The 16,049-nt window shown below is 38.5% G+C and overlaps 1 protein-coding gene across 1 annotated transcript in view; it reads right to left on the bottom strand.

The window, feature by feature from the left end:
• ERICH3 (glutamate rich 3) overlaps nucleotides 1-14,814 on the bottom strand; it is a 113,860-nt gene extending 99,046 nt beyond the window's left edge. The window contains exon 1 of the mRNA XM_039222130.1: nucleotides 14,723-14,814. Coding sequence (XP_039078061.1) covers nucleotides 14,723-14,814 — 92 coding nt within the window. The remainder of the gene's footprint in view (nucleotides 1-14,722) is intronic.
• Between the last annotated feature and the right edge of the window lie 1,235 nt (nucleotides 14,815-16,049).

Below are 16,049 nucleotides of genomic sequence, written 5' to 3'. Positions count from 1 at the left end.
ACAGAAGGGTCAATTATTTTTCAACTCTTTATAAGAAAACTCTTTGCCAACTAAAATTAGACCATGAGTCTCTACTGCCTGCCACTTCATAGAGGGTGATTGAACTATTATAGAAATGATTTTACATTACATTCTTCATTCCTTTTATTTGTATCCAAACCTGCCAGATCTCTGCAATTATGCTAAATATTGACTTACAATTTCTCTCAGCTTATTCCAATGATGCAGACAGATGAGAACCACAATATTATTTTACTTATAGCCTTAATATGATGGTTTGAAGTGACTAGTAAAAAAAAAAAAAAACCACTCTCCAAAGGTGCTGACCACTGGTGAGATAGTTTTGCAATGTTCACAGATGAGGCAATAAGAAAACAGCGCGTGGGGAGTCAGTAGGCCTAGGCCTCCCCAAGGTTGACAGTTCCCAAAAAATGAGGTTTGAGCCTCTAAGCTCTTCTCTAGATATGTAAGAATTTCAGTTCTTTGGACAGGAAAAAAAATTGTGGCCACTTAAAAAATATGCAATAATAGAAAAATAGTATACAAACCAAGAAAGATAATGAAGTTGTTTAGAGAAAAGATGACAGGGGGGAAAGTTCTAGAGACCAATCACTTTCATCACTATAATTTATTGATCACTTATTTTTTTGTAGTGCTCACAGTAAACATTCTATATAACATGAACTATGTATTTTAATCCTCAAAGCAATCCTGCAAATTATTGTTATCTGCTTTTTTCACAGAAGAGTAAACTAAGGTATAGAGTGCTTAGATAAGTAGCTTACATCTAGTTAAAGATAGATCCACAGTTCAAATAAGGGGCTGTTCTGCTTTAACCACGACACAGAACTGTGTTATACAAGGTAGTCCATAGTCCTGAAGAGCTCAACCTAAAGAAGAAAAAGTGTATGGGGGTCAGATATGTGAACAGTTGATCTATGTAAGATACTCAGAAGGCAGGATCATCTAAAACCATGAATGAAAGTACAGCGAGAGCAGTTTGGCTCAATCAAAGGAAAATTGTTTAAAAGTCAAAGGAGTGGCTTGTAAGATGTCATGCCCAACAAGCCTAGGACTGGATGGTTTTGTAACAGCAGTGAGGGTTTTAAGTGGGGAAATAGCATGACTAAATCATTTTAAGTCTCCTTTTAATACCAAAATCTTCCTGTTGAGTCTTGAGGAGGCAGAGGATGGTAGCTGAGAGTTTCACTTCTCAAGTCCAATTCCCTGAGTTTGAATCTTAACCATTTAACTATCTCAGCTATTTAGTAGATTAGCAATGAGGAACAAGGTAGTTAACTTCCCTGTGTCTTATATCTTCCTCTGAAAGTGGAAATAATAATAATAGTGCTACTTTAGAAAGTCATTCGGAGCATTAAATGAATTAATATGAAAAAAATTATCAAATTACCAACCACATACTAAAAGCTCAATGGATTTTGGAAGTTATCAATGAGTTGATGTACTTCGAGAATTAAAGTATTAGGGGGTGCCTGGGTGGCTCAGTCGGTTAAGCAGTCAACTTTGGCTCAGGTCATGATCCCACGGTTTGTGGGTTTGAGCCCCACGTCGGGCTCTGTGCTGACAGCTAGCTCAGAGCCTGGAGCCAGTTTCAGATTCTGTATCTCCCTCTCTCTCTGACCCTCCCCTGTTCATGCTGTCTCTCTCTCTCAGAAATAAACTTTTAAAAACATTAAAAAAAGAATTAAAGTATTAAACAATTAAAGTACTTGCTAAAGATTTAAGGATGTGTTAACTAACCTTATTGTAGTTATCATTTCATAATATACACATATATAAAACCATCATATTGTACATCTTAAACTTACATAGTGTTATTCATCAATCACATCTCAGTAAAGCTGGAAAAATAAAAATGAGAAAAAAACAACAACAAAAAAAAAGACTTAAGCAACATATGTTGTGTGTTTTTTAACAATTTTCTTTGTTTTAAGTTAATTTATTTATTTTGAGCAAGGGCATAGAGAGAGGGGAAGAGAATCCCCTCTCTCATGGAGCTCAATCCCATAAACTGTGAGATCATGATAGACACTTAATAGACTGAGCCACATAGGTGCCCCTTAAGCAACATATATTTTGCACAAACATCAAAATAAATACACAAGAGCTGTCACTCACTGAGTCTCTAATATGTGCCAATACTCCTGCAAAGAAGGTAATTATAAGCCCTAATTTTTGAAAGAGGAAAGTGAGGCACAGAGAAATTAATTTCCTAAGTCCACATAAGGCACAAGCAAGATTCAAACCGCCGACCCCCAAAATATTCCTCTTTCTACTATAACATGCTTATCTCATATTTTTTAAGTGAAACATTGATTTTCCTTTTGGAATATCATTCCTTTTCATTTAGAAGAACACAAAAAATGAGACTTTTTCAGACAGTTCCAATCTTTTAGACACTTCAATCACTTGTTTGTGCCTCCTTTGAAATGCTCTAAGCTTCTGTCCACACTCTTCAAACAGTTTCTAAATTTCCTTGGGCCTTGTCTCCCAACTTCCTTCTTGCATCACCCTGCTCCCTGAAATAGGACTTTGGGATCTGGCTCCTGCCCCATGCTCTTGCATTTGTCCCTGAAACTTTGGGCTTTCCTTTTTTTTCTTCTGTGGCTAATTTCTTCACCAAGGACTGGGACCTCAATAACCTGCTTCATAGACTACAGCCTGAGGTCAGCCTCACTCACTCCCTAAGTCCACTTCCTATTCTAGAAGATTCCAGTCTGGGCCAAAGCTCTAAGTCTCAAGTTTGAATGAGAGGAAAGAATTTGTAGGAAAGAAGAATTTAACAGTGATAACCTTATATAAATTCCTATGATTTATGGTAAAATAGTCATTTGCTGGTAGTTTGAGAGAGAGATTCCAAATGATTGCTTTCAAGGGGAAGAAATATTCAAACTCACTTTTATAAAGATTTACAAGATGAACAGAAAGGAATCTGAAATTAACCTAGAATTAAAGGCAAAGACCTTTCACTTAAAGCAAAACAAAACAAAAACAAAAACTAATGTGCACATTTAGTGTTGTATCTGAGGTTCCAAAAATGGGCAAAAGACAATAAGTGGAATCTAACAGTAAAAACAAATTTTAGATATCGACTTCTTAGGCCAGGCCAGCTTTCACTTGATTTTATAGCATCCTTGCTTGCTCCTAAGAAGATGTCAGCTAATAAACAAGTAATGTCTCCTCTCGCTTATTCAAAGTCATAACAGGCTACTATTACCCAGGCAATGATAACTACAATTACAACACAGTTCTCCCTGTTAACTGAAAGTAGAGCATTCCTATGAAATTTTTCATAAGCCAAAATGGCAGAAAGAAAAGAAGTGATTACCAGCGATTTACATGAAAATATTTTTAAGCATTCTCAGACCCAAGAAATAATCTTTTATTTTTTTAATGTTTATTTATTTTTGAGAGAGAAAGAGAGAGAGGGGGAGAGAGAGAGAGAGAGAGAGAGCTAGTGGGGGAGGGGCAGAGAGAGAGGAGACAGAATCCAAAGCAAGTTCCAGGCTCTGAGCTGTCAGCACAGAACCCAATGTGGGGAACGAACCCACAGACCGTGAAATCATGACCTGAGCCAAAATCCAGAGTCAGACACTTAACTGACTGAGCCACTCAGGCGCCCCAGAAATGACCTCTTTTAAGCTTTTTCTGATATGTTAGGACACACCTTGTTAATGAGTGAGCAAAATATATCAATATACAGCACAGATACTAACACAGATGAGAGCTATAGTGGCTAATGCTGACATGCAGAGTGTAGTTCTCAGGGAAAGAGCTTGGTGGGGTCACTCTTGCTGCTTCGACTGCATGCTACCTGGCTAAAGACTCACTGCAAAACACATGCCAGATGCTGTTTTTGCTTTTTACCTTGTTTTATAAAAGCAAAATTATTCTCCAGATTTCTTCTGTTAGCAAAAATAGGCACTAATATAGGTCATTAGTAAAAGTGAAGTAGCTTAATGCCAACTCACAAAAAATGGGAGGCGGGTAATTGTATTATGTATTTAAAGGGCACTTTTTACTCTCTTTAAATGTTTCTGGATATTTTATGTATCTGTATGTATTTTTAATGAGCCCTCCTTCAAAACTCTTCTCAAAAACTAATGTCTCCCGAATGAATCCAATGACTCCAGCTCTACATCTAGTTCAGGACTTAGAGTGGAAATTCTCATACAGAAATCTGGCTTATTCTTGTACATTAGTACCTACCGTAGTGCTACCAGACACTAAGTTAGCATATTTAACCCTTGCTATGTGGCAGGCTCTGTGCTAAGTGTTTTAAAATATTTTACTTAATCCTTACAACAACCTATAAAACAGACATATTTTCCACATGGATGAAAAAAAAAAAAACCCAAGAATCAGAGAGATTATACAGAATTCATATAGGGCCACACATCAGCTGTGTGGCATATCTGAACTCAAACTATCTAGAGCTAGACACCTAACTACTGAAACACTGTGCTGTAGGACAGAGTTGACTGGTACCAGAAGCAGTTCCCAAACCTTTCTCCCTTAACTGTCTCCCACTGAAGTTGCAAAGATCAATACACTCTTTCCCACTCTCCCTTGCAGGTAGGGATATCCACTGCTGCAGTTCTGATCAACGAGATATTAAAGGAAAGTGCTGGAATATTCTGGAAATGTTTTCCCCCTTGATAAAAATAAATAAATAAATCCTTTCAGCCATCTTTTTCCATTCTGTTTTGGATGCTTTTATATAAACTTAATGACTGGATCTAGGGTAATCATCTTGCTACCATAAGGAAGAGACCAAGAAAATGTACAGGTGAGAACTCAAGTCCTAATATTACAAAAAAATGAAGTCACCTAGCTCCAGACTACTTGTGAAATAAATAACAAATGTTGCTATGGTTTAAGGCACTTTTTGTTTGGTTTTCTATTACTTGCAGTTGAACATACTCCTAACTGATACAACTACCTCGCTGCCCTTGGACAGCAAAACTCCGTGATGTTCAGTGATTTTTGAAGTCTTAAAAAACACAACTCACTATTTAGGTTTTCTTCAAGAATTCAAATGAATTTCTGGAACAGAGCAAGTGCTTAGCAACTAACACACACTTGGCACTCAATACATATTAATTGAACAAATGAGCAAATTCATTCTGGAAGCTAATCATAAATGATCACTAACATAGGAGACATATATTAGCAATTATTGAGCTAAGTTCAGGGCATAGTCCTGAAGTACACGGACGACCAAAGTATGGAGAGAGGTGAGGTCTCCACCCTCAAAATGTTTGTAGTTTTAAGGGAAATATGAAGGCAACTGGAATGCTATGAGGAAATTCCCCTCCTAGTATTTGTTGGTGTAACTTTAAAAACAGTCTTAGAAACAGCTTTTCAAACAATACAGTTTTGTCAATATAGCTTTACAAGTAGGTTAATACATAGGAAAGTGGAGCAAAAAAAAAAAAAGACCAAAAGCCTATGATTCTAAATGGTAAAATTTCAAGCAAATTTAATTTTTCTTTGTAGAATACTCAAAGTAGAAATTTTTCAAAATACATTTAAGAATAAGGAGGAAAATTAAAAACTACTTGTAACCCTAATACCCAGAAATTTGAGATCACTTCTAAGTCTATTATTCTAATTTACAGAAGATTATTTTTATTTGAATCTAAACAACAGAAACAATATTATTATAAATATCTTGGAGCAAGCTATGAAGAGAGACAACTTCTTGATATGAGAGACACATAATATTCACAAATATAAAATATTACAATCCATAGCATATCAAGAATGTCAGATTAACAGCTACTATAAAACACTATGATTCAATTCCATTTAAAATCCTTAGTTTTTAATGCTGTTTCATAACTACTATGTGCAATTTATACTGTCTATTTAGTTTCCTGCTGTTTTTCCCTTGTTTTAATATTTTGCCCTGAGAATTTTCATTAATTTATAAATGTTTATTACTATTACAAGAAAATAATAACAGTCACAGAAAAATAGATCACCAGCTTAAAAATGTTCAATTTTCTTTCCCAACCAGTGTAAGATGCTGAGAGGTAGGGAGTAATTTGAAACTAATCAGACTAAAAAGAAAGTTTCAGTACTTACCAGTAGAGACCAGTGACTTATTATCTTAATTATTTCTCCTCACTAGTGTTTTAATCATATTTTATGTTTGCTTTGAGTTTTATCTCCCTGTTCAACTTTTGGCTTCCAATTTCCACTCTTCATGACCCTTATATTGTTAAATCATTTATTTTCAATGACTACATTCCTCATAAGGACCATCTTTAGCTTTTGCAGGCCAAGTAATAAAGAGCAACGGCAGTGACAAAAGGTTGTATTAGTGTGGTAAGGCTGCCATAACAAAGTATTACAGACCGGGGGTCTTAAACAACAGAAATTTATTATCTCACAATTCTGGAGACTAGAAGTCCAAAATCAAGGTGTCAGCAGGGCTGGTGTCTTGTGAAAGCCATGAGGGAAGGATCTATTCCAGGCCTCTCTCTTTAGCATACAGATGGCCATCTTTTCCCTGTATCTACACCTGGTCTTCTTGCTGTGTGTGTGATTGTGTCCTAACCATCTTCTTCTTATAAAGACACCAATCATATTAGATTAACTGACCCAACTGACCTCATTCAACCATAATTACCTCTTAAAGACTGTATCTCAAACTATAGTCACATCTGAGGCACTGGAAGTTAGCACTTCAACATGTGAAATTGAGTGGGGTACAATTCAGCTCATAACATAAGCATAGCCCAAAAGATGACCAATTGAATTATGTAACATTGCTTTAAATAGAAACAAGGAATGCATAGCCAAAGAAACCCACACTTCGATTATGAATTATCTGTGTTGGCAAACAGAAAAGAAGCATTGATGATCTATCCAAAATGGGAACAGGTACATCTGGACCCCACCACATCCATGTAGGTAGTTTGGATGAATGTGGAGAAGATAATGAGGCTCTCCAAAGAGAGCCCCCAGAGCACTGGGCAAAAGAAGAAATTGTAACTCACAGTAATCTTCCCATAAGCCAAGAAAAGAGTTAACCATATAAAAGAGACCAGGAGATAAGATGAGTGAGGGGTCAGAGAAGACTCTCAGGAGAATGAGGAGTTATTAAGGAATTCTGACCCATACATCTGAACTTTGAAATGTTCTTCACTTTTAAAGTATATGTCTTGTGGTTCACTATAAAAGCAATGCTTTGACAACAATTCTCAAAAAACTTTTAGTCCTAATATTGACAGAATCTCAGTAAGGCATGATTTTTCAAGCTGCATCTACTGAACTTGTAACATCTTTTTCTCTTTTCTCTAGAAAGACATTAATCCAGAAAGGCAAACTCTCAGGTGAATAACTTTAATCCAAATATATTTTCTCATATAACAATCTGCAGCAATGATGTTGTCAATGAAGAATGTGTTTCCTAATTGGAAGTCTTGCAAGGAAAGAGTTATTTAGAGCTTCTAGCTAAGGGGAAAAACAAACAAACAAACAAACAAACAAATGGCTTCTGATCGGTTAGAAACCAGAGGTATAATGGAATCATATTTAACATTTGGGTTTACGTTTTTAGTCAGCACAAGATGCAAATATATTGTACAGTCTCAAATATTATCAAAAATCATGAGCTTAATCCATAAAGTATGATACTTATGGTTTTATATATACTACACTATCCAGTAATTCTTTGTATGCCTAAATTTCAGATCCATCCAGCTAGACCAAAGCAAGGAACTAAAGAAAAATAAAATGCAGTGTCTATATACTCAAATAATTCACCTTAAAGGGCACTATCTAAGATTTATTCAGTGCAGTCAGGACCAGTAGTTGAATATTCAAACAAAACATTAAGTTAATGAGGTAACTACATATAGATTTATTTACCTTAAATGTTTATTTTAACTCAAAGCATAAATGTATGTCAGCTTACTATATTTACTTTGTTAGTAGTGCCAAGGGTTTACTTTGTGGCTCACTGATTGTCATCTTTCCTCATCCTTTTTATTTGTTTGTTTATTTATTTATTTATTTTAATGTTTATTTATTTTATTTATTTACCTGAGAGAGACAGCACAAGTGAGCAGGAGATGGGGGAGGGGGAGACAGAAGATCTGGAGTGGGCTCTGCTCTGACTGCAGAGCGTGATGTGGGTTTAGAACTCACGAACTGCGAGATCACAACCTGAACCGAAGTCGGACGCTCAACTGACTGAGCCATTCAGGTGCCCCTCCTTATTCTTTTTAAAAATATAAATCGGGTTTATAATACATCATTAGGGAGTTCAAGTTTATAGAAAAGTGACAGAGATGCATGCAAACCAATGTGAATGTTGAATCCTAGATATTTTTCTTTTTTACAAATCTACCCCCACCTAACTTAACAGTTTATTTTAAACTGATGGGCATATATGGAATTATTCCAAAGCTTACACTATTTTCAACTATTTGTGTGGGGAACTAAGTTATTGGTGGGAAAGATCCAATAATTCAATCTGCATACTGCTTCTCTTGATCTGTACCAAAATTATTAATTAAAGCTTAAACGATTATTTCAGTACTATCTTCCAGAATCTGGAGTTTTCATTCAAAACGATATCTTGGGAAACTTAAAGTCTTGAAAATACATCAATACCCCAGGCCCAGATTATTTCAGGCTGATTTTAGTTTTGAAAATTGGGTCACAGAAGTTTTGTTTTCCTGTCTTCCTGCAAACCTCTTTGTAGTTATTAGCAATCAAAGTAAGTTGGGGAAATCTCAACTTTTCCCAGTTAGAAATACGTTTCTTCAGCACAGACTGGGGGAAAGAAAGTGGGATGCTACAGTGACTGCACCTGACAGTACCCTGTTCTCTACACCAGAAGTGTAGATGCTGGGATATGCACATCGTTTAGAGACCTAAAGAATTTCCTAAGGGAATCTAGGCAAGGACAGTTTTAAGGGAATTAATTTCTAGATGCTCCAGATTCCTCTGGCCTCTCCTAACACTGATCTGACTGAAAATGCACCTCCAAGTCATATTGATAGGCCAGCCCCTTCCCTTTGTAATCATTTTTCCCTTTTTTAAAAGGAAGGCACACTTCTCACCATCTAGTGTCTTATTAGGGCGCACTGAACTTGGAAGAACATCTGAAAAATAAACGGACAATTTGAAGTATTGTATAGATGTTAATACAAGTCACTTTCATGATTGGGCAACAAAGATGATTGCTAGTAATTTCCAATCCTTTGCTTTCAACACAATTGAAGGATCACATTTGAAAGATCATGGAAAACATTTCGTGGTGATAGATCACTATGTGATTTGGACATATAAACCCTGAAGGAATTCAAAGAAGTGAGTGATGGTGAATAAACAAATACCTTTCCAATCCCATTTATGTATGTGAACAGATTTGTTAAGCAAAGGGCTAAGACATCCCATCTGTAACAAAAAGGGCAGACTCTAGAGCAAATGATCAGAAAGGAAGTCAAGACAAATGAACATATTCAATTTACCTCGTTTAACCAGAAACAATGTATTCCTGACGTTAAATTGTTAATATGTAGTAGGAGGGTAAGTAGAAACTACCTCATTTAAATTCAAATGTTTAATGACTTCAAGTCTGAAACTGTGTGTCATAGAGATACTTTTGGTGGTGGGAGTGAGTGCGGAGCAAAAGACTAGAATGTTAGCCATAGAAAGTATGACACTTTACTAAGAAGGCAGAGACACCACAATAAATCTAGTTAACATTCATCAGCATAGGTAGTTACAAATTTTGTGTGTGTGTATGATAAGAACTTTTTAGATCTACTCTTTTAGGAACTTTCAAGTTAAAAAAAAAACAGTATTATTAGCTATTATCACCATGATATACATTATATCGCCACGATTTATGTATGTATCAGCTGGAAATTTGTACCTTTTGACCCCCTTCATTCACTTCACCACCACTTCCCCCCAGCTCCCTGTTTCTGGCAACCACCAATCTGTTCTGTTCTCTGTATCCATTGTTCATTTGTTGCTGCTGCTGTTCTTGTTTTAGATCCTACATGTAAGTGAGATCACACAGTATTTGTGGTGATCATTTTGCAATATGTAGTAATATTGAATTATTATATTGTGCACTTGGACTAATATAATGCTATATGTTAATTATATCTCAATGTTTAGAAATACCATGTTGGATCAAACAACCAAAAAGTCAAAGACAAAGTACAACAGCCACTCCAATTGTAAAGGAATGGTGGGTTTATAATTTCTTGTCATTTATATATATATATATATATAAATATCCACTCTTTAAAATTTGACAATTTTACTCACAGCAGTTTTTACCCTGCCTTTGATGAAGGACTGAGTTATCAGGGAGTAGTAGGGACATGTTTATTCTTTCTACACCACACTTCAGTATACAGATGGTCCCCAACTTACAATGGTTTGGCTTATGATTTTTTGAGTTTACGATGGTATGAAAGCAATATGCACCGAGAAGAAACCATTTTGAATTCTGAATTCTGGTATTTTCCCAGGCTATGTGGTATGATACCCTCTAGTGATGCTGGCCACTCAACTCCCAGTCAGCCATACAGTCACAAGGCTTAACAACTGATATACTTACAATGCACACAACCATTCTGCTTTTCACCTTCAATATAGCATTCAATAGATTACATGAGCTATGGAGCACTTATCATAGGATAGGCTTTGTGTGATATGATTTTGCCCAACTGTGGGCTAATATAAGTGTTCTGAGCACATTTAAGGTAGGCGAGGCTAAGCTCTGATGCTCAGTAGGTTAGGTCCATTAAATACACTTTCGATTTACATTACAGTGGGTTTATTGGATCATAACCCCATCACGAGCTGAGGTAGATCTGTACTCTGTCACTACAGAAACACTTGTTTACATTAAAAAAGATACATTAATAAGTCTAAACAAAAAAAAGTGTATCTAAACCTTGGAACAATTTTTCCAAACATACATCCTCTGCATTTTTATCTTGTCATAAACCATAATGTTCCCCATTCTTCCAATTCCTCAAAGCAAATTTACAGACGAGTGTGACTATCTCTACTTAGAGCCAAGCTTATCTTTCACACAGGGAGTCAACTTCACATGGATTCAGTGACGATCCTTTGAAGGAGTTAGAAGAGCCGTATCATTTTATCCTCATGCATGACTGAGGGGTATAAAATCCCCATTCCACCTCCAGGACCAGTGCACAACCCACAGACACACACACACACACACACACACACAGCAACCCAGGGTGAGATTTAGCAAACTAGAGGGACTATCGGTTGAAATTTTCCACTCTGAAACAATTCCATTAGAGATGGCAGTGCCGGAAGTGGTATTTTATAGTTGACTTCCCCCAAATTACAATGCAGCTCAGATTCAAAGTCTCTATTATAATCTTTGGCAGAAGTTTTTAAGACCATTTTTATTTACTCCAAACTCTATCCGAACTAAGTCAGCACAGACCCTTAGCAATTTTTACATCAAGTGTTTCATGCTGTAATTAAGTGAGCAGTGGAACTCAAAAAGCACCAAAAGAAAGCATCAGGGCGTCCCTTATTGATTGGTGGAGTTTTAGGGATTTAAAATTTCTGTTTTATTGTACAACTGCACTTCATTACCATTTATCCTTAAAACGTAATAAGTACAAACTGCTTCAGCAATGATGGAAAAGCTTTCTCAGCTTTAATGAAACCTTTTATTTGCTACTGAAACTTTTATTATTTCCAAATGGTGGCACAGGCAAGAAAAATGATCACTACTTATATTGAGGAAAAACTTCAGCAATTTGAATAATTTTGTTCTTGGATGAATTCTAAGGCATTTGGATTTGTTACACTTAGGTTTATTACTTTTGTTTACTTTTGATGAACTGAAAACAAAAAATATATATACATAAAACACAATATTACAAAAGAATTTTCTAATTGTATATCAAAATACAACATAGTTATATACAGCAATCACTTGTCAAATGTTGGTCTGATCTGGGTAAGAATTTCTGTATCTCTAGGGCTACAATACGTCTCAGCTATTGGCCATGAGAGGCATACAGCATAATTGCTCAGTGCACGCGCTCTGAGGCTGGACTACCTGGCTTTGCATTCCAGCCCTGTCATCAACCCACCCCACCTCTGAGACCTTTAAAAACTTTTCAGTCCTCCCAGCACCTGGGTGGCTCAGTCGGTTGAGCACCTGACTTCAGCTCAGGTCATGATCTCATGCTTCGTGAGTTTGAGCCCAGTGTCAGGCTCTGTGCTGACAGCTCGGAGCCTGGAGCCTGCTTCAGATTCTGTGTCTCCCTCTCTCTCTGCCTCTCCCCTGCTCACGCTGTCTGTCTCTCTCAAAGCTAAATAAACATTAAGAGATTAAAGAACAAAAACAAAAAGCTTTTCAGTCCTCAGTATTCCTTCCCTGTGAAAATGAGGGTGAGGCATTTCACATAAAACAGTATTCTAAAGCCTGCCACATGGTCAATGCGTAACACACGTTCATACGTGAGTATGTTCACCTCTAGAATGGATGCAGTGTCTGTCAGTGCCATTCATCCAACAAACATTTATTCAGCTTTACTTTATGCAGAACACTGTCCTAGCTAAAGAGGGCACAAAGATTAATGAGACATGCAGCCTTGCTCTCAGGGAGCTTACAATTTTAGTGCAAAATCACTGTTGCCATCTTAACATCTTTCTAGAAGAGTACCACGAAGCATACTCTTTCCCTAGAACATAAATTTTCCTTTTGTCCACGGGCTTGGAACTAATGGAACTTCAGAAAAATTTCACTTCAGTTTCTGAAATCTTAATCATGTACAATTTAATAAGCAGCTACAGGTTTCTCCACATTTTCAAATGGATGATTAAATGGTCTAATAAGATTCTAACTTAGCCCAAAACTTGAAAAACATAGGAAGACAACCATGACTGACACATTCATTTTCCCGAATGTGTACATACTGCAAACAGCAGCTGCAGAAAAATAGTGCCATTTACCTCCCACATGACCCACGGCTAACGAAAATTGCACAGGAGTTCAGCATCAAAGCGTTAAAGTACCTAAACCAAATTCAATTTGAGATAAAATGAGAAGTTTGTTTAGTCATAGCTACATCGCCTTCCAAAAACAAAAAAAAAAAGTTCTAGAATTGACTTCCAACATGGCACCTTGTATACCTTGAGTTTTTCAAACGTTTTGTTTATGTCATTACACTCAGAGAATTCATTAAAACCTAAAATCTTTAAGTTCTACTATAAATCCGAAACACGACTAATGTGATATTTCAGACATCACAAACTCCAAATGATCTTAAATATGTTGTCCTCTGCTAATTTGCTGCTCTCGAAAATGTGCAATAAATTCAATTAAAAGGGAAAGCATTTTCAAATTAGTTGCAAGATCAACTAGGATATTATCTGCTTACTAGATGTATCATAATAAAAAACCATCTAATATGCATTACATTGTTTAATTCAGGAGGAAATTGGATATTATTCTCCCTTCCAACAAAAGGACCAAGACTTTTTTATTTTTTTAACAACAGCCAATAATGACTGTGTTAACTTTCTGGAATAGATTGAATAATTGCCAAATATATCTTCTGAGGAGTCACCCTGCCCAAAGCAACAGGAGATAGTGTGTAAAAACACAAGGACACAATTGCATCCTTCCCTCCTTCCTCTCCAGTATCATACCACCTTCCCTGGTCAAAATACTTTTTAAGGATCCCTATGATCTTGAAATAAGGGGCACGCCTCACAATAAAACCTCCCTCCACATTAAATCAGCTCACGCCTCGTTTCTATGCAAGACGCCACAGTGAGAATTTATCTCTCAGTCCCAAATCTCCAAACGAATGCCTATTTTGGTGACCTCTACTTTTACGTTCAAACACACATGTCCCACACCACAGGATCTTTTTGATCCCAGCTACGGTCCCTGCTTAATGTATGCGTTTTTCACATCCATTTTTTAATCCTTCCAGAGTGAAAATTTCAAAGAGACGAACGTCGGTGATAGAAGCGAGAGGGAGGGAGGCGATACGAAGCCTGGGATTTCTGCCATCCTCAATGCAACCCAGAATTCATATTATTTGTTTCTTCTTCCCCAGCCCTCCCTCTCGCTTCCCCTCTCGCCCCTTTCTCCGCAGCAGGAGGGAGGTGGAAGGGCCGCTGGGTGAAGCCGCCACCTGCCGCGGGGTGGAAAAGCTCCAGTTGTCACTTACCCAGCGGGGTGAGAATGGCTCATTTTTGCAGGATCCCTTTTGGACCCCGCGGCAGGTGCGGAGGTAGGGTGCGCGGGCCCCCGTGCGCGCTGGCGCAGCGACACTCGCGCTCGCGGGGTGGTTCCGCACTGCGGTCGCCGGTGCGCCGGGCACCTGAGCTGGGCCGCCCCCGCCCCCGAACTACCCCGTGGCCTCCGGGGGCCCCCACCCACTGGCGGTATCCACAGCCTCGCGGTTGCTAAGGGAGGAGGGAAGGCAAACGCAGAGGATCTGGAGAGGCCCAAGCGTTGCTGGAACGGAGCCTGGGGAAGCTGGAAATGAAGCTCGGCTTCCAGCTCGGGTATGTGGGCCCTAATGGAGGAGACCCAGGCCCTTGCTCTTTGCTCTGGGCTCGGGTTGCCCAAGCATTTGTAATCTGAAAACACAAACGCGCGCGCGAGCACACACACACACACACACACACACACACACACACCTGGCACCTCTGCTTCCTGATAGGCCCTGGGGAAGGAAGGGCTGGGTGGTGGCAGCCGGTAAGGTAATAAAAGTCCAGAGCTGCTCCACTGTGATGCATTTCCAGTTGTAAAACACCCTAGATTGCAAGTTCAAGGGAAAGAGGTCTTTTCAATCTGTTTAACGTTTTGATTTTCATCCTGACATCTAAGGCATGGCAATTGGTCATTTCCTCTTTGGAAAATCTCTATCCTCGCTCCTGCTGAGGTCCCTACTGCCAGCAGGCAGTGCTAATGGTTCTGAAGGTCAGAAAGTGGGAACCACCTGGCTTCTCAGTGAAGTATGCTAGAATCGTACTTGTATTTGAATCCAGCACACAGAAGGCAGGGCTTAGATGAAGAAGCCTGGATTTACATGAGGGCCTTGATGGGAAGGAAGCTTAAAGCACTGGCCTTAGATGATCTAGGATCCCTAGTCCTGTTTTGCTTTGTCAAGTTCTTTGTTGCTGACTTGCTCTCTGGCCTCAGGTTCCTCCTGTGTAAGTGACAGGTTGGACACATCCGTGGTGAATGAACTCTCTGTGGATCTCTATTCTAGCTCAGCCACTTTTATGGGTGGGATGGGTGTCAGCTCCCTAATGGCATTCTGCTTTCCCACACATCGTGAAAGGCCCACTGAACGTGTCAGAGTCCAGTCTCCTTCGTATATTCAAGGTCTTCATCACCCAACTTTCACATCCTTTATCAGCCTCACTGTGACCACTCTCTCCACCTCTGCTACCCTGAACTCTGGCAAAACCAAACCCCTCACTATCCTGTGAATGGGAACATGCTTCTTCTTTTGACTGCTTGACAAACTTCTAGTCGTTCTTTCCTTTTTCTTTCTTTCTTTCTTGAGAAAAGGAAAGAGCAGGGGAGAGAGGCAGAGGAAGAGACAGCAAGAATCTTAAGCAGGCTCCATGCTCAGCCCAACGTGGGGCTTGATTCCATGACCCTGGGAACATGACCTGAGCCAAAATCAAGAGTCGGACACTCAACTGACTGAGCCACCAAGACGTCCCTCTATTCATCTTTCAACACTTCGCTTGCACACTGGCTTCTTTGATGTCCCCAGGTGTGTTGACGACTCCCATTTCTGGGGCCCCACTCTGCCTGGATGTACCTGTTTTACACTTACCTGTACTACTGTACTTACTGGTCTATGACTACCTTTTCTATGTGAGCTCCTCTGTTTCATGCGGTACATTGATTTTATATCTCTGTATTCTCAGAAGCAAACAGTTCAACAACTGTCTGGTATATAAATGAAGGAAAAGAAGTTTAAGTCTTTTCAAAGTGGTAGTATTTTTACTGAGTA

This window comes from Hyaena hyaena, unplaced genomic scaffold (genome assembly GCF_003009895.1).
Source record: "Hyaena hyaena isolate Hyena2069 unplaced genomic scaffold, ASM300989v1 scaffold_1061, whole genome shotgun sequence".
Classification (NCBI taxonomy): Eukaryota; Metazoa; Chordata; class Mammalia; order Carnivora; family Hyaenidae; genus Hyaena; species Hyaena hyaena.
The sequence above is the reverse complement of the archived record's forward strand: the minus strand, read 5'-3'. Positions and strand labels throughout refer to the sequence as shown.